At 38.6% G+C, this 25,466-nt stretch overlaps 1 protein-coding gene across 10 annotated transcripts in view; it reads right to left on the bottom strand.

Moving 5' to 3' along the window:
- The window catches only part of TRPM7 (transient receptor potential cation channel subfamily M member 7), a 119,990-nt gene that overhangs the window by 42,195 nt on the left and 52,329 nt on the right, over window positions 1-25,466 (bottom strand). For 4 of the 10 annotated variants that reach the window (XM_059701512.1, XM_059701521.1, XM_059701549.1 and 1 more), the window contains 8 exons: window positions 13,411-13,464; window positions 10,692-10,832; window positions 10,047-10,181; window positions 8,833-9,113; window positions 6,892-7,120; window positions 5,427-5,582; window positions 5,203-5,346; window positions 1,570-1,698 (listed from right to left, as the gene is read on the bottom strand). In XM_059701512.1, the coding sequence (XP_059557495.1) occupies window positions 1,570-1,698; window positions 5,203-5,346; window positions 5,427-5,582; window positions 6,892-7,120; window positions 8,833-9,113; window positions 10,047-10,181; window positions 10,692-10,832; window positions 13,411-13,464 (1,269 nt within the window). Of the gene's footprint in view, window positions 1-1,569; window positions 1,699-2,420; window positions 3,424-5,202; window positions 5,347-5,426; window positions 5,583-6,891; window positions 7,121-8,832; window positions 9,114-10,046; window positions 10,182-10,691; window positions 10,833-13,410; window positions 13,465-19,479; window positions 19,549-25,466 lie in introns of those variants that run through there. The other 6 variants (XM_059701558.1, XM_059701567.1, XM_059701585.1 and 3 more) reach the window with 5 other exon arrangements.

The raw sequence follows: 25,466 nt of genomic DNA, 5'->3' as shown, positions 1-25,466 counted from the left end.
CGCATCATAGCGAGTGGTTGAGTGGTCTAAGCATATCATTAGCATATTATGCTTTGATTGGTTGAACAGCCAACCAAACACTTAGCATATTAGGCTTTTATTACATAGGATATTTAGAAGAATTCTTTGAAACTTGCTTTTATTATTTAACAACCTAATTTCTTCAAACAAGTTGGTAAAACAACAGATTTATAAACATATGTATCATAATACCTAGAGAAATTTAAAATGCATAGTAAGCTATTTTATAAGATAAATTCCTATGATACCCAAGTGGTAGAGCAAGGCAATGCCTTTTATTTATTTTTGCAATTTCATGTATTCTCTAAATGTAAGCAGAGACATAAAATAATTCAGAAATTATTAAGTAAATGTGTTATAAAACAACTTATGTAGTTACGAGTTTGAATTGAAAGTACAAAATTTTCCCTCTATATCAGGATATTAAAAATTTACAATTAAAATTTAAAACTTTTATAGACATAGGATCTAAATCTGTATGACAATTTAATGGGCAATAGGGTACACTTAAGAGGGCAGTGCAAGATAGGAACCTATATCTAACTTATATACCTATATATAACCTATATATATAAGTGGCTATACGTATAATTAATTCTTTTTGAAGAGTGGCAGAGAGAGTAAATATATATGTTCAGAAAATATGTAAGCAAAAACAGGTTATGTTCCCGCGATAAATCACTGTCTGTAATTTGTGACAAACAACACACTGATCTCTATTCTTTTATAAGTAACTAGTGCCTCGATGCACTGATTCATGCACATTGAAAGGAAATTTATTAGAAGATGGCTGGTGAGGTGGGACTTGGCAAGATTGGCCAGACACGCCCTGGAGCCAACCTCCCACCGTCCCTCCCCGACTGGCCACACCTGGGGCGGCACCGCAGCTCGAAAGGTGTCTGCGGAGTGAGTGGGTTCCCTCTGGCAGGTGGAGTCCCTTGGGCTGGCCTGTGGGGATCGGGCCAAAACTGGCTCTCTGACATTCCCCAAGGGGTTGCAGATTGCAAGAGGGCGGTTCTCAGGTGAAGCACCCTGGAATTGGGCTCCCTCCTCTCTGGTTCCGAGGTGGGTCATCTGAGAACCACTGCTGTCCAGTCACCACAGCTCGGCAGCTTGGGCATTGAGCAGTTTGCTCCCTGGTAGTCAGCGCACGTCATACGTACCAGCCAGTTGGACAGTCACTTAGCCTTTTTTATATATATAGAGAGATTTTTTAAATTTATTGATTTTGAGAGAGAGAAACATCAATTTGTTCTTCCACTTAGTTATATTCATTGGTTCATTCTTGCCTTGATGGGAGATTGAATCCACAACCTTGGTGTATGGGGATAATGCTCTAACCAACTGAGTGACCCAGCCAGGGTAGGATCTCTATTCTTTTGTCATGATTTTTATAACAGCAAAAATAAACATGGTCCACTATAAAGTCACTCACCTATAAAGTCATCACTTAAATTATCATACACATACCCATACACATTCCCAAAACAAAACAAAAGATTCTCCATATATACAGTAAGTTACTGGTAGGAAAAACTAAAGACATACCGCACGGACTTTCTCAATAGCATAGGTAAAAATATAAGCAATAACAATCCATTCTTGAACTGAAGGTAATTGTTCCATTTGTACAAGAACCACAAATGTATAAAGCATCAGAAATCCTAAGTAAGCCAACTAATAAAAAAGAAAATACAAGATATGAATAAAATTAATTACAAATTAAATATTTTACTCTGAAAATTTTCAATACACAAAAAAAGAGACTAAATGAACTCTTGTGAACTACCTCCCAGCTTTAATCATTAAAATAGTTTTAGAAGTAATTCTTCAGTGCAGACATTGCATTTATTAATCAAAATATAAATGATCTTGAGGGTATGTGTTGTTCTAAAACTTAGTTGGCTTTTTAGTACTTCCCATAGGATAGTGGTTCTCAACCTGTGGGTTGTGACCCTTTCACAGGAGTCACCTAAGATCAGCAGAAAACACATATATAATTACATATTGTTTTTGTGATTAATCACTATGCTTTAATTATGTTCAATTTGTAATAATGAAAATACATCCTGCATATCAGATATTTACATTATGATTCATAACAGTAGCAAAATTACAGTTATGAAGTAGCAATGAAAATAATTTTATGGTTTGGGATCACCACAACATGAGGAACTGTATTAAAGGGTCGCGGCATTAGGAAGGTTGAGAACCACTGCCATAGGGAGAATTTTATAATACCAAGGTTTATGTTCTCAGCTTAGCCTACATAATTCCATTTAACTTATAATATACCTAAAGCATCATAATATATTAAATTTACTAAAGAACTTCACCATCATCATCAAGAAATACATGCCAGGTGTACCGGTAATAATGGCAGATTTTGTAATCAAAGAAAACACGATAATTTCAAGAGAAACATCAAAAGTGCTTTATTCAAAGTAATGTCCAACGCTAGGTACCCATTTGCCCCATCTTTCAGGTATTTTGTGGATACCGTTCCAATAGAACTTTTCTTGTTTTGAGGCAAACCATTCAGGGATCCAATTTTCCACTACTTCGTATGTTTTGAAGTGCTGCTCAGAAAGTGAGTGTGCCATCGATCGGAACAAGTGGTAACGTGAAGGAGCAAGGTCTGGTGAATTTGGCAGGTGGGTTAATACTTCCCAGGGCAGAGCTTTTAGTGTGTCTTTAACTGGTTTTGAAGTGTGTGATGGTGCGCCATCATGAAGCAAAATTACTTTGCCGTGTCTTCTGGCACATTCTGGTTGTTTCACGATCAAAGCATGGTTCAAATTGATTATTTGTTGTCGGTAGCGATCAGTATTAACAGTTTCACCTGGTTTTAGAAGCTCATAATACACCACATCTTCCTGATCCCACCAAACGCAGAGCATTGTCTTCTTTCCGAAGTGATTTGGCCTTGTAGTCGATGTTGATGGTTGACCTGGATCAACCCATGATTTTGTACATTTGGGATTCTCAAAATAAATCCACTTTTCATTGCCAGTCACAATTCGATGCAAAAAAGACTTTCTTTCGTGCCACTGAAACAACATTTTACTGATGACTTTTCCGTTTTCCATGTCTTTCGTTCAGCTGATGTGGCAACCATTTTCCTTCCTTTAAAATCTTTCCCATTGCTTGTAAACGATCAGAAATTGTTTGCTGAGCAACGTTTAATCTTTCTGCAAGTTGTTTTTGAATTTGACATGCATCTTCATCCAATAATGCTTGTAATTGTTGGTCTTCAAACTTTATTGGTTGAACGGGACGTTCTTTGCCTTTCACACGGAAATCACTTTTAAAGCATTTAAACCAGCGTTGACAGGTATCTTGAGATGGAGGATGTTCACCATAAGCTTCCTGAAGTATACGATAACTTTCAGCAGCACTTTTCTTCAAAATAAAGTAATGAATTAAAACTTCCCGCAAATGCTCTTTTTTTGGCATGAAATTCGACATTTTTAAGTGTAAAAATATCTATGATATTAACATCTCCAGAAAATTTGACATATAAAGTTTTGAAGCTTGCTGTCAATACAACAAAATAGCATACATATCAAATCACATATATGTAATTCCACTATTGAAAAAAATCCGCATTATTAACCAGTACACCTGGTACTGCCTGCTTCTTCCCTCCACAAACAACATAGTATTCCTAGGAAAGACAACTAGCTCCTCGTCACTGAGGTTGAAATCCCAAGAAATGGAAACCAATATGAAAAGCATCTGCTCCAGGAATGGGAAAATTCCACTTTTGATATTCTTAAAAAAAAAAAAAAAAAGATGATAGGGAGGTGATACAGTCTATATAAAATAACATCTAAACAATCATTTCATTTCAGAGGAAAACCCAGATTCATCGATCCTTGAACAATTGTGGCTAAGAATCATCTTTGTCTCTATTGGTCTTAAAATAAGCCACATCATGATTTCCCTATGGCAGGATAGGGAAGTAAGCTGCAATAAATAAAAAGAGAAATTCCTGCAGCCACCTGGGTTGTTCATTTTAATCCTTCACATGAATGCAAACTACGATACCTACATTTTTTTCCATTAGTGGGGACAGAATTTGGGGATTATGTTAGATAATTCAAATGTGCAATTTCAACACCTGAACAAGATGAAGCAAGAAAATTTCCATATTGAAATGGAAACGTGATCAATTAGTCTTACGTTAATGGGCATGTGTGTGGTTGAGAAAACAATGCTTGAAGGAACAAATTCTCAAATGTTCATCTTAGTACAAAGCTATTTGTATACTTTCGCAATTCTTCAAGTCTGACGATAAAAATGAAAAACAATAAAATAAAAACAACTTAAGCCATAGCCAGTGTGGCTCAGCTGGTTGGGGGTCGTGCCCTACACCAAAAGGTTGCTGGTCTTTTTCCAGTCAGGGCACATGCCCAGATTGTGGGCTCGATGCCAGGTAAAGGGTATGCAGGAGGCAGCTGATCAGTGTTCTACTCTCACATCAATGGTCTCTCTCTCTCTCTTTCTCTCTCCCTCCCTCCCTCCCTCCCTAAAAAAAGGTCAATAGAAAAATATTTAATTAAAAATAATGCAAAGCAAAAAAAGCTTAAGAGTTTTTCTGGGAAGGAGAGTAAAATCTCATTTGCTCATCCCTGGTTAGTCTCATGTGTTTCTTCAGATGAGACTATTCTCTATGGACATACATGTTCATCAGTAAAATCCATTCCTCCATAAATCAAGAGAAAAGCTGATTATTAATAAAACTATATGAATTATCTAGATTACTTTTCAACATCAATTAATAATGCAAGAAAGGCTTATTTCCAAAATTTTAATATTATCTGCAAAAACCCTAAAACACAAAGCAGTTATAATTTTGAATTAGAGTTTCTTTTAATTAATCTTGACCAATTTTTTGGGTAGATGATTATTATCTGTTACCCACTTACAAAGGCATATAATTACCACATATTTGTTCAGTAAGTTTCTGGTTCCAATCAGAACTAGTTCCAATTAGAACTAAGATTTGTTAATTTTTATCATTCTATATGATAGCTGTTTGGATAAAACTAATTCAAACTTATTGTTCTTTTAAATGGAAAATGGCGTTTCAGTTATTAATTTACATCAAGATCAGTATGAACTCTAGACCAAGCCTGTCTTTTAAGATCATTATGTTCATAGAATTTATAAACATACCGTGTTAAACCAGAATTTTACAATTGGTGCATGATAAAAGGCATAAAACTTTCGTGTGATTGGAAGCTTTTTTGATTTTATTTGTATCTCCATTTCACTCTTTCCTTCATTGCTGTCCAATATTCTTACTTCTTTAAATACTTCCTAAAATAAAAATAATACTTATAAATATACATATTTATTCACAAATTTATAGTCACTTAAAAAAAATTCCCCCCCCTTACCATAGGAATCTCTTCTGTGATGTTCTGAAAGTTGTTTTCACTATCTTCCATTGTCATTTGATGGGCATCTTGAGATTGTGGAATATGAGACATTTCAGCCTTAGTTTTATATTCTAGCATTAATATGGTAGGTGGAACTAAAATGCTTAATATAACCTAAAAATTTCAGAAACATAAATTCACATTTTAACATTAATAACTTTCAAGAATATAATACAAGCAATAAAAAAATATTAAGTATCCCTACTATTAGTCAGCCATTTTGCCCCTGGTGGTATAGGGAATAAACCTTAAACTTCATTTCTACTTACAACTATTTTTAAAGAGGCCCAGGTTTAATTGTTTTAAGGAGTAACAAAACATTTAAGTATTATGATATGATGCTGTAGAAAATATTTAAGATTAAAGACTTGTCTTTAAAAAAAATCAAATTACAATCTGTTCAGAAAACACACTTGTTTAAACAAAATTCAAGCCTTATGAAGTTACTATGTGCTTAATTTTATCCTAAATCTCTTCGCAAGTGTTCCATGTCACAACATCATCACTCAGCTTATACCTCCATTAAAAAAAGCATAATTTATAAAATTTTATGTTATGAAGCACAAAGAAATTAGAATTGTGTATCAGGGTTTCTACTAGTTAATCTTTCACCATTATTTTTAATAGATGATTAGTATTTGTTATCTACTTATAATAGTTAATGATTAAACTCCTTGCCTGATTTCTGCCTTCTACATTTCTGTACCTTATCTAAGATATAAGATAACAAAAAGGGAGTTTAAAGTAATATCTCTCACTATGATAAAACTGAAGGTACCAGCCCACATTCTTGACCATAAAAACCAGGCATATTGCCTGGCTGGTTTGGCTCAGCGGATAGAGCATCGGCCTGTGGACTGAAGGGTCCCGGGTTTGATTCCAATCAAGGGCACATGCCTGGGTTGCAGGCTCGATCCCCAGTAGGGGACATGCAGGAGGCAGCCGATCAATGATTCCATCTCTCTCCCCCTCTCCCTTCCTCTCTGAAATTAATCCATATATATATATATATATATATATATATATATATATATATATATATATATAATCTCACACACACACACACACAACCCAGGCATATCCAATATACTTCAAATAAATTAAAAGTAACACATTAAGTTAATAGATAGGTCCTGAATTTTAGTATTTAGGAATCACTGCTCAGGGCTGTAAATGCCATACTTTGATTTGCTGGCCTCATACTTCTGGCTCAGATAGGGGCAACAATCACTAAACACCACACCTGGAAAGGATTTAGAATGAACAATAGGAAGGAAAAGGACACTTCATGTCACTTTGGATACAATGCCAACACCATCACCCACATCATCCTCATAAATAAAAGCATTTTACTATACATCTGGGCTAATCCCCCCTTTTAATCTAATCACATTATTTATATCAATTTTTTTCTAAGGTATACCTTGTACCAGGAATTTTTCCTCATATTCAGCCTTCCCATCCACATATCAGATAACAACATTTGTGTACAGGTGTGGGCTACAAAAGGCCTTAGTCTTGAAGAAACTGCTAACTTAAGGCAGGTGGAATTACTCCAGTTTTTCAGTTCATAAGTGAGCAATTTCATAGCCATGGTTTCATCTTGTCTGAAGGATTGTTCTAGTAATTCAACTGCTAGTTGACCAAAATCACTATCAAAAGATAAGAGCAAAGCATACTCATTTACCAAATTGTAGTTTTTAACCACTATTCTTACATTCATTCATAACATGTTCTAGTTTTTAATATTTTCACACACATACAATACAAACAATAAAAAAAATTAGGGAATTGTGAGGCAATAGAATCATGGTATCTCTGTTTTCAGATATCTACTACTATGTGGAAATCACAAGGTATTTAAAATGTCACATTAAAAATAAGACTGAAGCCCTAGCTGGTTTGGCTTGATGGATAGAGCGTCCGCCTGCGGACTGAAGGGTCCTAGGTTCGATTCCGGTCAAGGGCACATGTCTAGGTTGCAGGCTCGATCCCCAGTGTGGGGCTTGCAGGAGGCAGCCAATCAATGATTCTCTCTCATCATTGATGTTTCTATCTCTCTCTCCCTCTCCCTTCCTCTCTGAAATCAATAAAAATATATTAAAAACAAAACAAAACTAAACTAAAAAGGTGACTCCAACCCTGGTTGGTATGGCTCAGTTGGTTGGAATATGTCCTATGCACCAGAGGGTTGTGAGTTTGATTCCTAGTCAGGGCATATACTGAGGTTGTGGGTTCCATGCCTGGTTGGAGTGCATTTAGGAGACAACTGATCAATGTTTCTCTCCCTCTCCTTCCTCTCTCTCTAAAATTAATAAAAAACATATTCTCTTGCCCTAGCTGGTTTCGCTCAATGGATAGAGCGTCAGTCTGCAGACTGAAGGGTCCCAGGTTCGATTTCGGCCAAGGGCACATGCCTGGGTTGCGGGCTCGATCCCCAGTAGGGGGCGTGCGGGAGGCAGCCAATCAATGATTCTCTCTCATCATTGATATTTCTCTCTCCTTCTCCCTTCCTCTCTAAAATCAATAAAATATATTTTAAAAAATCCACAAAAAACAAAAAACATATTCTCAAGTAAGGATTAAAAAAAAAAGGAGTGACTCTAGAGCACTTTCCTCTCGTCTTGAAAATAAACCTATAGTACTACAGGAAACCCAAACCAACAATGTTCATTAAAATTTTTCTATATAGTTATTTCAAACAGAAAAGAGTTAGTACCCAGTAGAAAGGAATGTGAATGCAGACTAACCTAATCATGAAAAACACCTAAAACTTAAATCTCCAATAAGTAATCATCAGATCCCTGCTTGAATTATTTTTAGTAATAACTCTTACCCTTTTCTAAAGTCAACCTATTTTGGGAGAAAGAGGTCCTATTCTCTATAATAAAGCTTCCTAGAAACTACCTTAACAGCTTACTATTCCATTAGTGCCCTAATTAAACAAAAACTTCTGTGAAATGTTGCATTCTCATATATATGTAGTTCCACCATCTGGAATGCCCTTCCAGCTGAACTCATCTCCTTAGAACACAGCTTAAACCTTGCTTTCTTCCTTCCTTTCCTTGCCATTCCAAGTGGAACTTTTCCTGATCTAATTATTAGTACGTCCAATTATCAAACTAACTTTTGGCATTTCTTCTTTCTTGAATTATTTAACTCAAATTGCAAACAAAATAGTAACTTCTTTAGCATATGCATAGGTAGCCAAGTTTCTTTCTAAATTTTTAAAAATGGGTTTCTCTTAAGTAAACAAATAAAATTATACATCTATAGCCCCACTTAGTCCATGATATTATAATCTTCACTTAAACATGGTCTATTTTGTATTTTTTAAATGTTCCAAGTCGTAAATATAACTTACTTGGAATACTGTTTCAATTCTTCTGAAGTATCATCAACCAGGTCACTCTGCTTTGCTTCATAGGCCATTGAACGATAGATCTTACAGGCAACTAATGCTTTAGCCATTGATTCTTCACCATGCTGCCATAAAAATCGGGCCATGACCTGCCTCTTCATAAGGCAAGCCCAAATTAACAGTTCATTAAGTGGATAAGGAAAGCGCTTGGTTTCTGGATCATCAATATCTACAATTTCATCTTTGGTTCTTTTCTTCTTTCCTTCTTCCACAGCTGTATCAATCTTCAAGGGGGAAAAAAAATATTATAAAGCTCCTTATAAAAAAGGCCATGATAGTCATGGGGAAATTTTTATAAAATCTATTATGGTATTCTTCAACTTCATATAACTGTACAAATTATACAGTATCAATTTTATACACTTAATTTTTATTATAGCTCAAAATTTATTTTATAAAAATGGCATTTCCAAAAAAAATGCTTTTATAACAAAGTTTCTCGAGATTAAAGAAACGGACTATATATTTCAACTAATACTTGATAAAACACAATTTTATTTTATTTTGGAATATGTTTTTTTTAATCCTCACTTGAGGGTATGTTTTTATTGACTTGAGAGAAAGAGAAAGAAACATCAATCAGTTGCCTCCCATACTCGCCCCAACAGGGAATCAAACCTGCAACCTTTTGCTATACAGGATAATGCTCCAACCAACTGAACCACTGGCCAGATCCATAAAACACAATTTTAAGGAAAAAGAAGTTTCAGTCCTGACTGCGTAGCACAGCTGGTTAGATCATGGTCCCAATATGCCAAGGTTGCAAGTTGGATCCCTGGTAAGGGCAAATACAAGAATCAATAATGAATGCATATTTCTCCTCTCTCTCTCTCACCTTTCTTCTCTCTCACAAATAAGTCAATAAATTTTTTTTAAAAAAGAAGTTTCAGTAACACCTTTGTCTTACATGCTGTTAAGTAAAAATGGAATAAAAGGAGGCAGTAAGCGTTTATCAAAACGTTTAAAAAATAGGGTTGTTATATAATCAACTCACAATGAATATCTTTTCGTATATGGGAAAATGAAGAATCAAAGATATATCTAAAAACAATAGACAACTCTTACTAAAACAAGTAGTTTTTTTATTTCATAGCACTCAGTAATTTAGAAAGAACAAAATCCAAAATCCAGAAATCGTAATATTTAAACAAAAATACCTTTGGTCGGTAGGGCTGTGCTGTTTTAATGAAATGATTATGTCTCGTTTTTTCCTTTTTGTCTGCCCTATTGCCGAAAGATTCATGACTCTTTCGCAACTGAGGAGTGCCACTGGAGGTATTTCGGCCAGACCTCTGAAAATGAAAGCTTATTAGTTTTTATAGATTTAAATATGCTGATATCCTTTAAAAAATTCAAGAATCAGTTTATATTATGTATAAGTTTGTGTTCACACACACACATGAAAAATATGACTTGGTTAGGATATCAATTATAAAAAATTTCAAAATACCTAGCTGAACATCTCATTTTTAAAAAAATGTTTTTATTGATATCAGAGAGAGGAAGGGAGAGGGAGAGAGAGAGAAACATCAATGATGAAAGAGAATCACCAATTGGCTGCCTCCTGCACACCTCCTACTAGGGATTGAGCCCACAATCTGGGCATGTGCTCTGGGAATCAACTGTGACCTCCTGGGTCTATAGGTCAAAGCTCAACCACTGAGCAACACTGGCTGGGCAAAATCTCATATTTTTAAGACAATGCTACTTTAACCATTTTAATGTAAGTAACTTTAAACTTTTAAAGTGTATGATTTAATTTTAAAGCAAATATATAGACTTCCCCCCCAAATATTACATACCCGATTATTTCCACCAAGACTATTATATATTAATCGAAAACGTTTCCGAGTGTAGGTGCATCTATAGGTTCCTCCCATAAGATATTCAATAACAAGTCCTATATCAATTAGGGTGATCTTATATCCTGGAGGAAGATTTCCCTGGAAACAAAATATTAGTTTTAAAAAGACAGGATACTATTTCTCAATAATTCCATGTGATGCTCTAAAATGACACATATTTACTTGTTACAGAAAGCTGGAAGAAGCTTGTTTCTCTTCTTCCTTTTCTAAGGAAAGAGGATTATAAAGTTTGAAGTCTCAAAAGGTGTGCTGCAGGACACCACAGGTGTGGTTTACAGGAGACAGTTTGGTCTCCACCACCCTAATACTTGACAGGTGGGGCAAAGGGACTTCTAAGAACCAACTATTCCATTTTCACTGTAACACTTATCATAAATATCATTTTCCTGTAAAAATAATGCTATAAAAGTTAATATAATGTTCCTCAAACAAAATCTTATTGCTATTTTACAGATTACAGGAGATTTTACAGCCTTGTCTAGGATTTAGCTACTACTTATAATCCTGTTTAGAGCTGAAACTTCATTTCCCCAGGGCATCAATTTGTAAATGAACTCTTGGAACATAATTCATTTATGAGTTTGGAAAGATTGTCTGTTTCAGAACCAACCATTTGATTAATTTCATTAATCTTAAAAGGGTTTAATCATCAGATGACTTACATATATTAACCAATTCTACCCCCTTACCATCATCATTCTTTCTACTTCTCAATTATAATTTCATGAATTTAGTACTTTTAAAAATGCTTGTACTTTTTTACATCTTGGTTTCATCTGTGAAGTTTTTTATTTTAGATATCTATATTTTTAAAATCTCAAATTTAAAAGTTTTAAAAATGTTCATCATAAATATAAGGTTATTTTTATTTTATATCTAAAACCTCAAACTATGCTTTATGATTGAGAATGTTATGTATGATGTTTAGTTTTTAAAAATATAACAAATACCATTATGGTATGAGTCCACTTGAATGGGAAATATTTAAATTAAGTAAAATAATGTGAAACTATATAAATAACTTGTACAAAACTCAACTTATTAATTTGAATCAGCAAATACTCAATTACTGCCTTTACTTTAGGATTTTTTCCCCCCCAAAAATTGGGCCACTGATGTAAAAAAAAAAAGAAGAAGAATTAACAACTGCAGTTCTTTCAGCTAGCCCACATAAGTCAATCAGAATGCAAATGTGTTCTAAAACCCCCCTAGACTAAAGGTCTCCCCCATGACTCAAGGTTTCTGGGTAAAAAAAAAAAAAAAGTTTTAAATTATTTAAACAACAAACAATTAATGTGAAATGTTCACAAGAGGCAAATCCATAGAGCAAGGAAGTAGATTAACAGTTGCCTTGGGCAGGGGCAGAATTCTTGGGGGTATTTGAAATACTTTAAAATTAGACTGTGGTGATGGTGTATAATAAAAGCCACTGAACTATAACTTTAAAAGGATGATTATGGCAATGAAATACTTTTCAATCAAACTATAAAGAAAAGCACATACAAAAAACAAAATAAAATGTTTCTTTAAGTATAATAAAGTCTAGGTTCTTCATATGGGATAGGCCTAGTTTAGTATTAAATAAGTTATAAAACAGGAAATTACATCTCTAATTTTTCAGCTTTTTAATACTATATTCACTTAATAGCAAGTAAATGTTTGAATGAAGAATTCTAGAAAGCAAGTATTTTAGTTCAGAAACTTAAAACTATTTCAATTAAGTGAATACTTTTTCACCAAGAAAAATTAAAAACTATTGGATACCAATAAATTAAACAGCTTTATTTTTCAATATTCAAAACTTTTATTCTTTTTTTATATCCACACCAAGAATGTTTTTTTTTTTTTTAATATATTTTATTGACCCTTCACAGAGAGGAAGGGATAGAGATAAAGAGTTAGAAACATCGATGAGAGAGAAACATCGATCAGCTGCCTCCTGCACATCTCCCACTGGGGATGTGCTCGCAACCCAGGTACATGCCCTTGACCGGAATCGAACCTGGGACCCTTCAGTCCGCAGGCCGACGCTCTATCCACTGAGCCAAACCGGTTTCGGCAAGAATGTTTTTATTGAGGGGAGGGGAGGAGAACATTGATCAGTTGCCTCCTGTACGGTCTCTGACCAGAGATCAAACCTACAACCCAGGTATGTGCCCTGACCATGAATTGAACCCGCCACCTTTTGGTGTTCGTGAAAGAGGGGGAGTGAGTGCACTTGCACAGGAGCATGCTTTTCAGCATTTTTATTGACAAAATCTGCCATTAATGATCATAACCTAGTGATTCCCTCAAAATCCTTGTTCAATGTCTTTTACATGCCCTGGGAACAAATTTCTTCTGAACACAGGGAAAAAGATACATTGATCCTATCAATGATCTTCCTTTACAGACCAATGAGCATTATGAAGTTCACCACACTTTATGATGATTAGAAGCTCAGGAAACTCAGTAATAATTTCATAAACTTTCTTGATTTCTGATGTATCATGCAAAATCTTTACTTCTGTCATTACATACTAAGTATGTACTTACTTTATTTTGTTCTAAAAAATGTCATTTTATTGATACTTTTAAGGTGTATTTAAATGATTTTTGGAAACAGATAAAGTATAACTTTTTTAAATAACATTTTTTGGGGGAAAAAGTCTCTTACCTGTTTGACATCTCGAACAAGATGAAATAGCATTGGATTAGTTGGACCTTGTTTCTTTAAGGAGAAAAAATTAGAGTAAACTATTATTTTTCTTCTAAAATAATGTAAACAACTTCCCTTTTTATTACATATAGAACTTTTATGAACCCACTTGCCCAAATTATATATTTTTTTAGTTAAGTTCTGTTCATAAAGTGGAGCAAAAAAGGCTATACCCATTTCATATTATTATATTTGCCTTAAACAACATATATTATTTTCTTATGTTTTTACTTATGTAACAATATGTAATTTTTATTTCTATTTTTTAGAAGTCATGCAAGCATTACAAGCTTCACAATTATATTGTTCCTTTACATTCCTTTCATTGGTAATAGAGGTGTACATGCTCTTTATTGTTAAAATTTCTGGACTTATTTCTGCCATTAACCATCAAGTTGAATCAATACTTCAAGTATTTTGGGTAACAAACTTTTAACACTTAAATATGTCATCTTTTCCCTATTATCTTAATTCCACTGACGTATACTAGTAGACTAAAAACTTTTCATTTTTATATTAATCTTATTTTGATGGTATCCTATTTTGAAAAAATACCCGAGTTTATCTCCTCCATCAAGACTGAGAGGTAAATGGGCCAAAAATGTATTCTTCTAAACTTTTTAAACAGTGCTTTGACCCATCTGAAATTTATTGTATTAAATACTATACAGTACAAGCAAAGATACATATTTTCAATATTTTAAATCTATTGTCTAAAAGAAATAGCAAATGGGATTTTTTCTCCCATTACTGTGTTGTAACTTTTTATGAGGTTATCATAGCAATGAATGCAATCTACTTTTCCATTTTGACCACATATACTTGGTGATACATTTCTGGATAAACCTATTATTTTTTTGAAAACAGTATTATTTTCTTTGCTATTCCTGACTTTCAAATTCTATATATCTAAAGATGACGATAGCATTATTGAATATAAACTATATTTTACCTCTGTTGTCTTATTACAATATTTAGTCTATCCACTCAAGAGCTGAGTTTTCCCTGCCCATTCTCCCCCACTTAAAAAAATAAATGTCTTCTAAGTTAATATGAGGTATATTATATTTTTTAGTTATTAGAAAGTTTCACTGTATTTTCTCTAACAGTTTATAATCACACACAAAATGCAATTTTTAAAATTCTATCTTATCTTAACCCATTATTGTTTGTTCATTAAATATAAATGCTTAGTAAAAAATAAATATACTTTAGTACAGCAGTTCTCAGAGTGTGGTCCAGGAACCCATGAATGCCCCAAAAGACCCTTTTAGAGGGTCCATGAAATCAAAAGTATTTTCAGAATCATGTTAAGATGTCATATGCATTTTCTCATTCTCTTCCTCTCAGTGTTCAGTAAAATTTTCCAGAAGCCTCTTGATGGGTGATATCATAAAAATTAAACTCAAAAGCAAATATGAGAATCCAGCTGTCGTCCATGAAGCCAGACATTGAAGAGATTTGTGAAACCAAAGAAGTATTCTACTCTCTTTAATTATTTTTGTTTCTTGAAAAATATGCTTTAATGTTAATATGTAATGGATTTATTATTGTTATATAAAATGTAATAAACATTTCTTGGTTTTATATCCTAATGTGTTCAATATCAACACCTCTTTACATAAATAAAACCTCTTTAAAAATAGCTCTGAGTTATTCAATAATTTTTATGCAATAGGAAATTGATACCAAGAGGTTTGAAAACCACTGTTTTGTCATGTTATAATTAATCCCTTAAACTTTAAAAATTTAATAATTGATGCTGAAAGTAACTATTATCTTGATAACTGAGTTATACAATTAAAAAGAATGCTTGCCTTGCTAATGGGACCAATTTTTATTTTTATTGTTTTATATTTGCTTTATATTTCAGGGATAAACCTTACTTCAGCATAATGAATAATCCTTTTAATTTTTACATCTGTTCGCTAGAGACACAGTAGCACTCCAACAAAGTTCAATGTAACTGTGCTAGATACTATTAAAGGAAAAAACTAAAGATATAATCCCTATCCAAAGGTAATTTACAATTCATAGGGGAAGATATAATTGTACTTAATTGACTATACCATTGGACCTCATGAAGGCAATGGCATGGCATTTACACCAAGTTCTAAACAATAAATAAATATCCAGCAAGTGGGGAGTAGTTGAAAGAAAACCACAGACCAGCACTGTGTAAAGAACAAAAAATTTTTTTTTTATTATATTGGGGGGCAGGAGAGAATTTCAAGTGAACAATGTAGTTGAAATACCCCATATAAGGGGATGGGATTAGAATATAAAGGTCAAATGAGGGAGATACCTAGAGCAAATGTTCGAAAAAATGGAGAGCTTTGAAAATCAAGCTAAGGGTTTGGGTATTATTCTATATACTAGAGGCCTAGTGCATGAATTCGTGAACGGATTGGGTTCCTCGGCCTGGCCGGCGATCAGGACCAATTGGGGCCATTTCTTGGCCATGGAGAGGGACTGTGGGAGGTTGGCCGTGGGAGCACACTGACCACCAAGGGGCAGCTCCTGCACTGAGCATGTGCCCCCTGGTGGTCAGTGCATGTCATAGTGACTGGTTGATATGGTCGCTTAGGCTTTTATATATATACTAGAGGCCCGGTGCACAAAAATTTGTGCACGGGGGGGAGGGGTGTCCCTCAGCCCGGCCTGTGCCCTCTCCCAGTCTGGGACCCCTCAGGTGATGACCACCTGCTGGCTTAGGCCTGCTCCCCAGGGGGATTGGGCCTAAGCTGGCAATCAGACATCCCTCTGGCAGCCTGGCAGCCATCGGGGATGTCCACTTGCCAGCGGGGAGCAGACCTAAGCTGCAGTCAGACATCCTTAGCGCTGCTGAGGAGGCTGGAGAGGCTCCCACCACCACTGCTGTACTGGCAGCCATCAGCCTGGCTTGTGGCTGAGCAGAGCTCCCCCATGTGGGAGCACACTGACCACCAGAGGGCAGCTCCTGCATTGAGCGTCTGCCCCGTGGTGGTCAGTGTGTGTCATAGTGACCAGTCATTCTCAGTTGTTCTGCTGTTAGGGTCAGTTTGCATATTACCCTTTTACTATATAGGATCGAGGCCTGATGCACGGGTGGGGGCTGGCTGTTTTGCCCTGAATGGTGTCCTGGATCAGGGTGGGGGTCCCGCTGGAGTGCCTGGCCAGCCTGGGTGAGGGGCTGATGGCTGTTTGCAGCTGGTCACACCCCTTTTAGGGTAGGGGTCCCCACTGGGGTGCCTGGCCAGTCTGGGTGAGGGGCTGAGGGCCGTTTTCAGTCTGGCTGGCGACTGAACTCCCAGCCTCTCCTTTTTTTCTGTGTTTTTTTTTTTTTTTTTTTTCTGGGACTTATTTACCTTCTATAATTGAAACTTCGTTGCCGTCACTGGAGCTGAGAGCCGGGCTCCTGCTCGCTCCAGCTCTGTGGCCACGGCCGGCTGAAAGCAGGTATCTGGTGTTTGTTTAGCTTCTATAATTGAAACTTTGTTGCTTTAAGAGCTCAGAGCCAGGATGCGAGAGGCAGGGAACCTTGGCTTCCTCCATCACTAGAGCAAGCAAGCCTCCTGCTCGCTTCAGCTGTGTGGCTGCCGGCTGCCATCTTGGTTGGGTTAATTTGCATATCGTGCTGATTAGCCAATGGGAGGTATAGTGAAGGTACAGTCAATTACCATATTTGTCTATTATTAGATAGGACTAGAGGCCGAGTGCATGAAAATTCATGCATTGGAGGTGGGATCCCTCAGCCTGGCCTGCCCCCTCTCACAGTCCGGGAGCCCTCAGGGGCAGGAGGACACCAGGCAATCAGGGAAAGGTGACACCCCATCACACTTCTGCTGCTGCCACTGCAGGCAGCACATGCCTCAGCCAGCCCTGGTTACCTGAGCCTTGGGTGGCATTGAGCAGCTGGGCAGCCGCCATCCAAGGTTTGCCTGCACCTCGGGCCAGCCCTGGGCACCCGGGGGCTAAGAGGACTGGTGGCCTCCGGAGGCAGGCATGTGGCAAGGCCCTGGAGGGGTTGAGGGGACTGGCTGCGAGCACCGCCATCTTTGAGGGGGGCAGTCAATTAGCATATTCTCTCCTTATTGGCTGTGGGTGCCGCCATCTTTGCGACGGCATGAGAGTCAATAAGCATATTCCTTCTTTATTAGATAGGACTAGAGGCCCGGTGCACGAAATATGTGCACTGGGGGATGGGTGGGGGGTCCCTTCAGTCCAGCCTGCGCCCTCTCACAGTCCAGGACCCATGGGGGGATCATGCCTAAGCTGGCAGACAGACATCCCCCTTGCAGTCCAGGACCCTTTGCTCCTTACCACCCGCCTGCTGGCCCCTTACGGCTCGGCTCACTGTTCCTTAGTGCTGCTGCAGAGGCGGGAGAGGCTCTTGCCACCGTCGCTGCGCTCACTAGCTGTGAGCCCAGATTCTGGCTGAGCAGCGCTCACCGTGGGAGGGCACCGACCACCAGGGAGCAGCTCCTACATTGAGCGTCTGCCCCCTGGTGGTCAGTGCAAATTACAGCGACCAGTCATTTTACCATAACAGTTCCTTAGGCTTTTATTATATACACTAGAGGCCCAGTGCATAAAATTCATGCCTGGTAGGGGCCCGGGGGGCGGGGGTGTTTCTCAGCCCAGCCTGAACCCTCTCCAATCTGGGACCCCTCGAGGGCTGACTGCCCATTTAGGCATGATCCTACCTGCCTGCCTGATTGCCCCTAACCGCTTCTGCCTGCCAGGCTGATCACCCCCTAACCACTCCCCTGCCAGCCTGACCCATGCCTAACTGCTTTCCTGCCAGCCCGATTGCAGCTAACTTCCCCTCCCATGCTGGCCTGGTCACCCCCAACTGCCCTCCCTTGCCGGTCTAGGACGTCTCCAACTGTCCTCCCTGCCAGCCTGGTCGCCCTCAACTGTCCTCCTCTGCCGGCCCGGTCACCCCTAACTGCCTTCCCCTGCAGGCCTGTTCGCCCACAACTGCCCTCCCCTGCCGGCCATCTTGTGTCCACATGGGGGCAGACATCTTTGACCATATGGGGGCGACAATCTTGTGTGTTGGAGTGATGGTCAATTGGCATATTACCCCTTTATTAGATAGGACTAGAGGCCCGATGCACGAAATTTGTGCAAGGGGCTTGGCCTCTGCCACCGCCGCAGCCAACACTGACTCGGCCTCCGCCACTGCGGCTGTCTGGAAGGTTGTCTGGAAGAACATCTGGTCTAATTAGCATACTATGCTTTTATTATTATAGAAGATGGATAAAAGAGCATCAAAGGCTTTTAAACTGGAAAAAGATGTGGTAAAAATATGTGCTTATAAGAATAATTAGTTTAAAATATTGATGTAAAGAAAGACTAGAAAAGGACATTAGAGCACAAAAGTGGTACAGACTGTTAATTCCAAAGACATTAGGAATGAAAAGGAGGTGATAAACAGGTAGAAAGTGATAAGTAAACAAACAGCTTATCAGAGAAGTCAAAGCTCGTAAGCTAAGATTTGGTTATAGTTCTCAAAGTAGAACTCAATTAAATTCATATTGGTAAAAAATGGCAATAAGAAGGGCAGTATTGGAGAAACAAGATGGCGGCGGAATAGGCAGACACGTCCCAGGTCTTGTCCTGGAGCAAATGGAGTGAGCACCTGAAACTAATAACACCCACCCCAAATTGGCGAAGTATACTCAGCTGGTGAGACAGTTTGCAGCCGGGAAGGGCAGAGTTCCCCTGGAAAGGTAAAAACCAGGGATCTGGGCAGGAAAATTTGCCAGAGCTCTGAGCTCAGAGGGTCAGAGGGAGACCGCCTGCACACAGCCGCATCTCTTGGGACAGACACAGCCCCTGACTGGGGAAAGGGACTGCTGGCACCAGGGGATTTGAGATCTGGGTTCCGTAATTACGGAGGACTAAGCCTAAAAGGGGCAGCCTGAAGTGCTGACCAGACCACGCAGTGCTGGTAAGAGAGGAGCTTGGAGAGACTCAGCCTTCCCCGTTTCTGCGGCCGGTGTTTGTGTGTGTTTTCACTGAACCCTGTTCATAGGACATTTTGGATACAGACACTCACCTGTGCTGAGGAGCAGGAGAAGGTGTGGACGAGTGGAATCTGGGGAGAAGCTGGGGAGAGAAGGGGGGCCAGGAGAGGTGGCAGCAAATTGAGTGCTGAGTCACCCCTGAGCCCAGGACTTGGGCAGCCATTTACCCCTGAGGTTATAACTCCTCCCTCCAAGGCCCCAGGCAAGGAATATAGCCACACCCAGATTCCACCCTGAATGAGATGAAGGATTAAAATAATCTGATTAGTCCCTGGGAATTAACAGGGTCCAGCCTATAGAGGGCCATTCAGTCCCAGCAACAACAACAACAAAATCACAGACATTCCAGAAAACTGGGATCTTAAGCCAGCCAAAGGAATGAAATTTCTGTTTTTCATTTTTATTTTTTTAATTATTATTTTATCAGCTTTTTTTTCTTTTTTCTTAATTCTCCTTTTTTTTGTTTGTTCCTTTATTTCCTACTTCTCTTCACATTATTTTTTTCAAGCACGTGAGCAGCAGACACATGAGCAGTGCACTCTTGTCCAGGGAGCATCAGCCCTGTAAGCAGCCTGCCTCGAGCCTAAGAGCAGCAGCCTCATGTGGCCTGCCCCTGTCCAAGGAGCAGTAGCTGCGTGAGCAGCCCGCTTCCCTGTCCGAAGAGCAGCAACCACGCGAGCAGTCCAACCTGTCTGAGGAGCAGCAGCCACACGAGCAGTCTTCCTACCTCTGAGGAGCGGCAGCCCTGCACAGCCTGCCCCCATCCGAGGAGCAGCAGCTGCGCACAGCCCGCACCCTGCACAAGTCCAAGGAAAAGCAGCTGCACAAGCATCTTGCCCTCGCCCAAGCAGCAGCAGCCGCACAAGCAGCCTGCCCAATCCGAGGAACAGCAGCTGTGTGAACAACCCGCCCCCTTCCGAGGAGCAGCAGTTCTGCGAGGGGCCCAGCCCCATTAGAGGAAGAGCGGCAGCCCATCCCGGTCCGAGGAGTAGCAGCCATACGAGCAGACCGCCCACTTCCGAGGAGCGGCAGCCCTACGCAGTACACACCGGTCTGAGGAGCAGAGCCACAACAGCCTGCACCTGTCCGACAAGCAGCAGCCGGTCTTAGGAGCAGTAGCCCCACAAGCAGCCCACCACATCAGAAGAACAACAGCAGCGTGCAGCCAGCCCCCATTCAAGGATCAGCAGCCATATGAGCAGTCTGCCCCAGTTCAAGAGTAGCAGCTGCATGTGTTGCCCACCCCCATCCAAGGAACAGAAGCCTTGTGATCACCACATCCTCTGTCTGAGGAACAGCAGCTGTGTGTGAAGCCTCCCCCCACCAGCCAGAGGACCCACCACAGCTGTGAACAGCACCCACCAGAGGAGCTGCTGCCAACTGAGGAGCAGCTGCTAACGCAACCACCCAGGGAGCAACCACAGCCCGAGGAGCCACTGCCACCCAGGGAGCAGCCACTGAACGACTCAACATCTAGATATGTCGGTGAGATCAAACATGGGTAGACAAAGAAACCCCAAAGGAAAGAAAAGGAGGGCTCGCCAGAAAAGCAGCTAAGCGATATAGAGGCATGCAACATGACAGAAAAAGAATTAAGAATAAGTGTCCTAGAGTGCATAAACCGGATGGAGGAAAAAATCAACACCTTATGCAAGAAGCAAGAAGAAACAGATGAAAAAATGAGTAACTTATGTAAGACCCAAGAAAAAATGAAGAGCGATATAACTGCAATAAAAAAACACCATTGAAAGTATCAACAGTAGACTAGGAGAAGCGGAGGACCGAATTAGCAAATTAGAAGACAAGGAAGAAAAACACATGCAAACTGTACTTCAATTGGAGAAAAAAATTAAAAGACAGGAGGACAGTCTAAGGGAGCTTTGGGACAACATGAAACGAAACAACATATGAATAAAGGGGTGCCAGAACAACAGAAAGATGAACAAGGATTAGACAACCTATTTGAAGAAATAATATCAGAAAACTTCCCTGAGGTGGGGAAGAAAAAAGTCACACAAGCACAGAGAGTCCCAAACAAGGTGAACCCGAAAAGACCCACACCAAGACACATCATAATTACCATGGCAAATGTTCAGGACAAAGAGAGAATCTTACAGGCTGCAAGAGAGAGACGGAAAGTTACATACAAGGGATCTCCCATTAGATTATCAAATGATTTCTCAACAGAAACACATCAGGCCAGAAAAGAATGGACGGAAATTTACAAAGTGATGCAAAGCAAAGGAATGAATCCAAGAATACTCTATCCAGCAAGGCTATCATTCAAAATTGAAGGGGAAATAAGAAGCTTCACAGACAAAAAAAAGGCTAAGGGAGTTTATCACCACCAAGCCAGCAATGCAAGGAATGCTAAAGGGACTAGTGTAAAAAGAAGAAATAAAAAGCTCAGAAAGAAAACAGCCACAAAAAATAGAAATGGCTACAAACAAGTACCTTTTAATAATAACTTTAAACGTAAATGGACTAAATGCTCCAATCAAAAGACATCGAGTGGCTTAATGGATAATAAAAGATGACCCATACATTTGCTGTCCACAAGAGACCCACCTCATAAGAAGGGACTCACACAGACTGAAAGTGAAGGGATGGAAAAATATCTTTCAGGCAAATGGAAATGAAAAAAAAGCTGGGGTAGCAATACTTATATCTGACAAAATCGACCTCAAAGTGAAGGCCATAACAAGAGATAAGGAAGGCCACTTCATAATACTAAAGGGATCAATACAACAAGAGGATATAACCCTGATAAACATATATGCACCCAATGCAGGAGCACCCAAATACATAAAAAACCTCCTGGAAGATATCAAGGGAGAGATCGACAACAATACAATCATAGTAGGGGACTTTAATACACCACTGACATCACTGGATAAATCCTTTAGACAAAAAATCGGCAAAGAAACAGCAATCCTAAATGACTCACTAGATCAGATGGACTTAATTGACATCTTCAGAACATTTCACCCCAAAGTCATGGAATATATGTTCTTCTCAAGTGCTCATGGGACATATTCAAAAATAGACCACATATTGGGTCACAAGCAAAGTCTCCCCAATTTTAAGAAGATGGAAATCATACCAAACACCTTCTCAGACCACAAGGGCATAATATTAGAAATAAACTACAATAAAAACAACCCAAAATACTCAAACACTTGGAAGCTGAATAGCATGTTATTAAATATTGATTGGGTTACCAATGAGATCAAAGAAGAAATTAAAAACATCCTGGAAACTAATGACAATGAAAACACAACAATCCAAAACCTATGGGACGCAATGAAAGCAGTCCTGAGAGGGAATTTTATAGCTCTACAGGCCTATCTCAAAAAATAGGAAAAAATGGTAGTAAATCATCTAACTCTACATCTCAAAGAATTAGAAAGAGAGCAACAAGAAAACCCCAGAGGGGGCAGAAGGAAGGAGATAATAAAGTTTAGAGCAGAAATAAATGACATAGAGACCAAAAAACAATACAGAAAATCAATGAAACCAAGAGCTGGTTCTTTGAAAGGATAAACAAGATTGATGAACCTCTAGCCAGGTTCACCAAGAAGCAAAGAGAGAGGACCCAAATAAACAAAATCAGAAATGATAGAGGCGAAATAACAACAGACCCCACAGAAATACAAATGTTTGTTAAAAAATACTATGGACAACTCTACTCCAACAAACTAGACAACCTGGAGGAAATGGACATATTCCTAGAAAAATAGAACATTCCAAAACTCAATCAGGAAGAATCTAAAAATCTCAACAGGCCAATAACCATGGAAGAAATTGAAGCAGTCATCAAAAAGCTTCCATCAAACAAAAGCCCAGGACCAGACGGCTTCACAGGGGAGTTTTACCAAACATTCAAGGAAGAACTAAAACCTATCCTCCTCAGACTACTACAAAAAATTCAAGAGGAAGGAACACTTCCAAGCTCATTCTATGAAGCCAGCATCACCCTAATACCAAAACCAGGTAAAGACAATACAATGAAAGAGAATTACAGGCCAATATCCCTCATTAACATAGATGCCAAAATCCTCAACAAAATCTTAGCAAATCGGATCCAGCAGTACATCAAAAAGATCATACACCATGACCAAGTAGGATTTATCCCAGGGATGAAAGGATGGTACAATATCCGCAAATCAATAAACGTGATACATCACATAAACAAATTGAAAGAAAAAAACCACATGGTCATATCAATTGATGCAGAAAAAGCATTTGACAAAATCCAACACCCATTTTTGATAAAAACCCTCAGCAAGGTGGGAATAGAAAGATCATACCTCAACATAATAAAAGCCATATATGACAAACCCACAGTCAACATCATACTCAATGGACAAAAACTAACACCATTTCCCCTAAGAACAGGAACAAAACAGGGATGCCCACTCTCACCACTCCTGTTTGACATAGTACTGGAAGTATTAGCCATTGCAATTAGACAAGAAAAAGAAATAAAAGGCATCCAAATTGGAAAAGAAGAAGCAAAACTGTCCTTATTTGCAGATGACATGATATTATACATAAAAAACCCTAAAGACTCCATAAAAAAAACTACTAGACTTAGTACATGAATTCGGCAATGTAGCAGGATACAAAATTAATGCCAAGAAATCTGTGGCATTTCTATACACCAATAGTGAACTTACAGAAAGAGAGACTAAAAAAACAATACCATTTACCATTGCACCAAAAAAATTAAGATACCTAGGAATAAACTTAACTAAAGAGGTAAAAGACCTCTACTCAGAAAACTACAGGACATTGAAAAAAGAGATAGAGGAAGACATAAACAGATAGAAGTACATACCATGTTCTTGGATTGGTAGAATCAACATCATTAAAATGTCCATAGTACCCAAAGCAATCTATAAATTCAACGCACTTCCCATTAAAATACCAACGGCGTATTTCAAAGACCTAGAACGAACTCTCCAAAAATTCATCTGGAATAAAAAAAAAAGACTCGGAAAGAACTCAGCGATCCTGAGAAAGAACAAAGTAGGTGGGATCTCAATACCAGATATCAAGTTGTATTACAAAGCTACTGTTCTCAAAACTGCCTGGTATTGGCACAAGAACAAACATATAGATCAATGGAATAGAATAGAGAGCCCAGAAATTGGCCCGAACCAATATGCTCAATTAATATTTGACAAAGAAGGCAAGAAAATACAATGGAGTCAAGATAGTCTCTTCAATAAATGGTGTTGGAAAATTGGACAGATATATGCAAAAAAATGAAACTAGACCACCAACTTACACCATACACAAAAATAAACTCAAAATGGATAAAGGACTTAAATGTACGACGGGAAACCATAAAAATACTAGAAGAATCCAAAGGCAACAAAATCTCAGACATATGCCGAAGCAATTTCTTCACTGATACAGCTCCTAGGGCATTGGAAACTAAAGAGAAAATAAACAAATGGGACTACATCAAAATAGAAAGCTTCTGCACAGCAAAACAAACCATCAACAAAACAACAAGAAAGCCCACTACATGGGAGAACAAACATATTTGCCAATGTTATCACAGTAAGGGTTTAATCTCCCACATTTATAGGGAACTCATACAACTTAACAAAAGGAAGATAAACAATCCAATCAAAAAATGGACAAAGGACCTAAACAGACACCTTTCAAAAGAGGACATTCAGATATCCAAGAGACATATGAAAACATGCTCAAAGTCACTAATCATCCGAGAGATGCAAATCAAAACAACAATGAGGTACCATCTCACACCTGTCAGAATGGCTATCATCAACAAATCAACAAACGACAAGTGCTGGAGAGGATGTGGAGAAAAAGGAACCCTTCTGCACTGCTGGTGGGAATGCAGACTGGTGCAGCCACTATGGAAGACAGTATGGAGTTTCCTCAAAAAACTAAAAATGGAACTCCCATTTGACCCCATGATCTCACTTCTAGGAATATATCCCAAGAAATCAGAAACACCAGTCA

Source organism: Myotis daubentonii, chromosome 1 (genome assembly GCF_963259705.1).
Source record: "Myotis daubentonii chromosome 1, mMyoDau2.1, whole genome shotgun sequence".
NCBI classification, from domain to species: domain Eukaryota; kingdom Metazoa; phylum Chordata; class Mammalia; order Chiroptera; family Vespertilionidae; genus Myotis; species Myotis daubentonii.
Note: the sequence above shows the minus strand (reverse complement) of the source record. Positions and strands in the feature narration are given on the sequence as shown.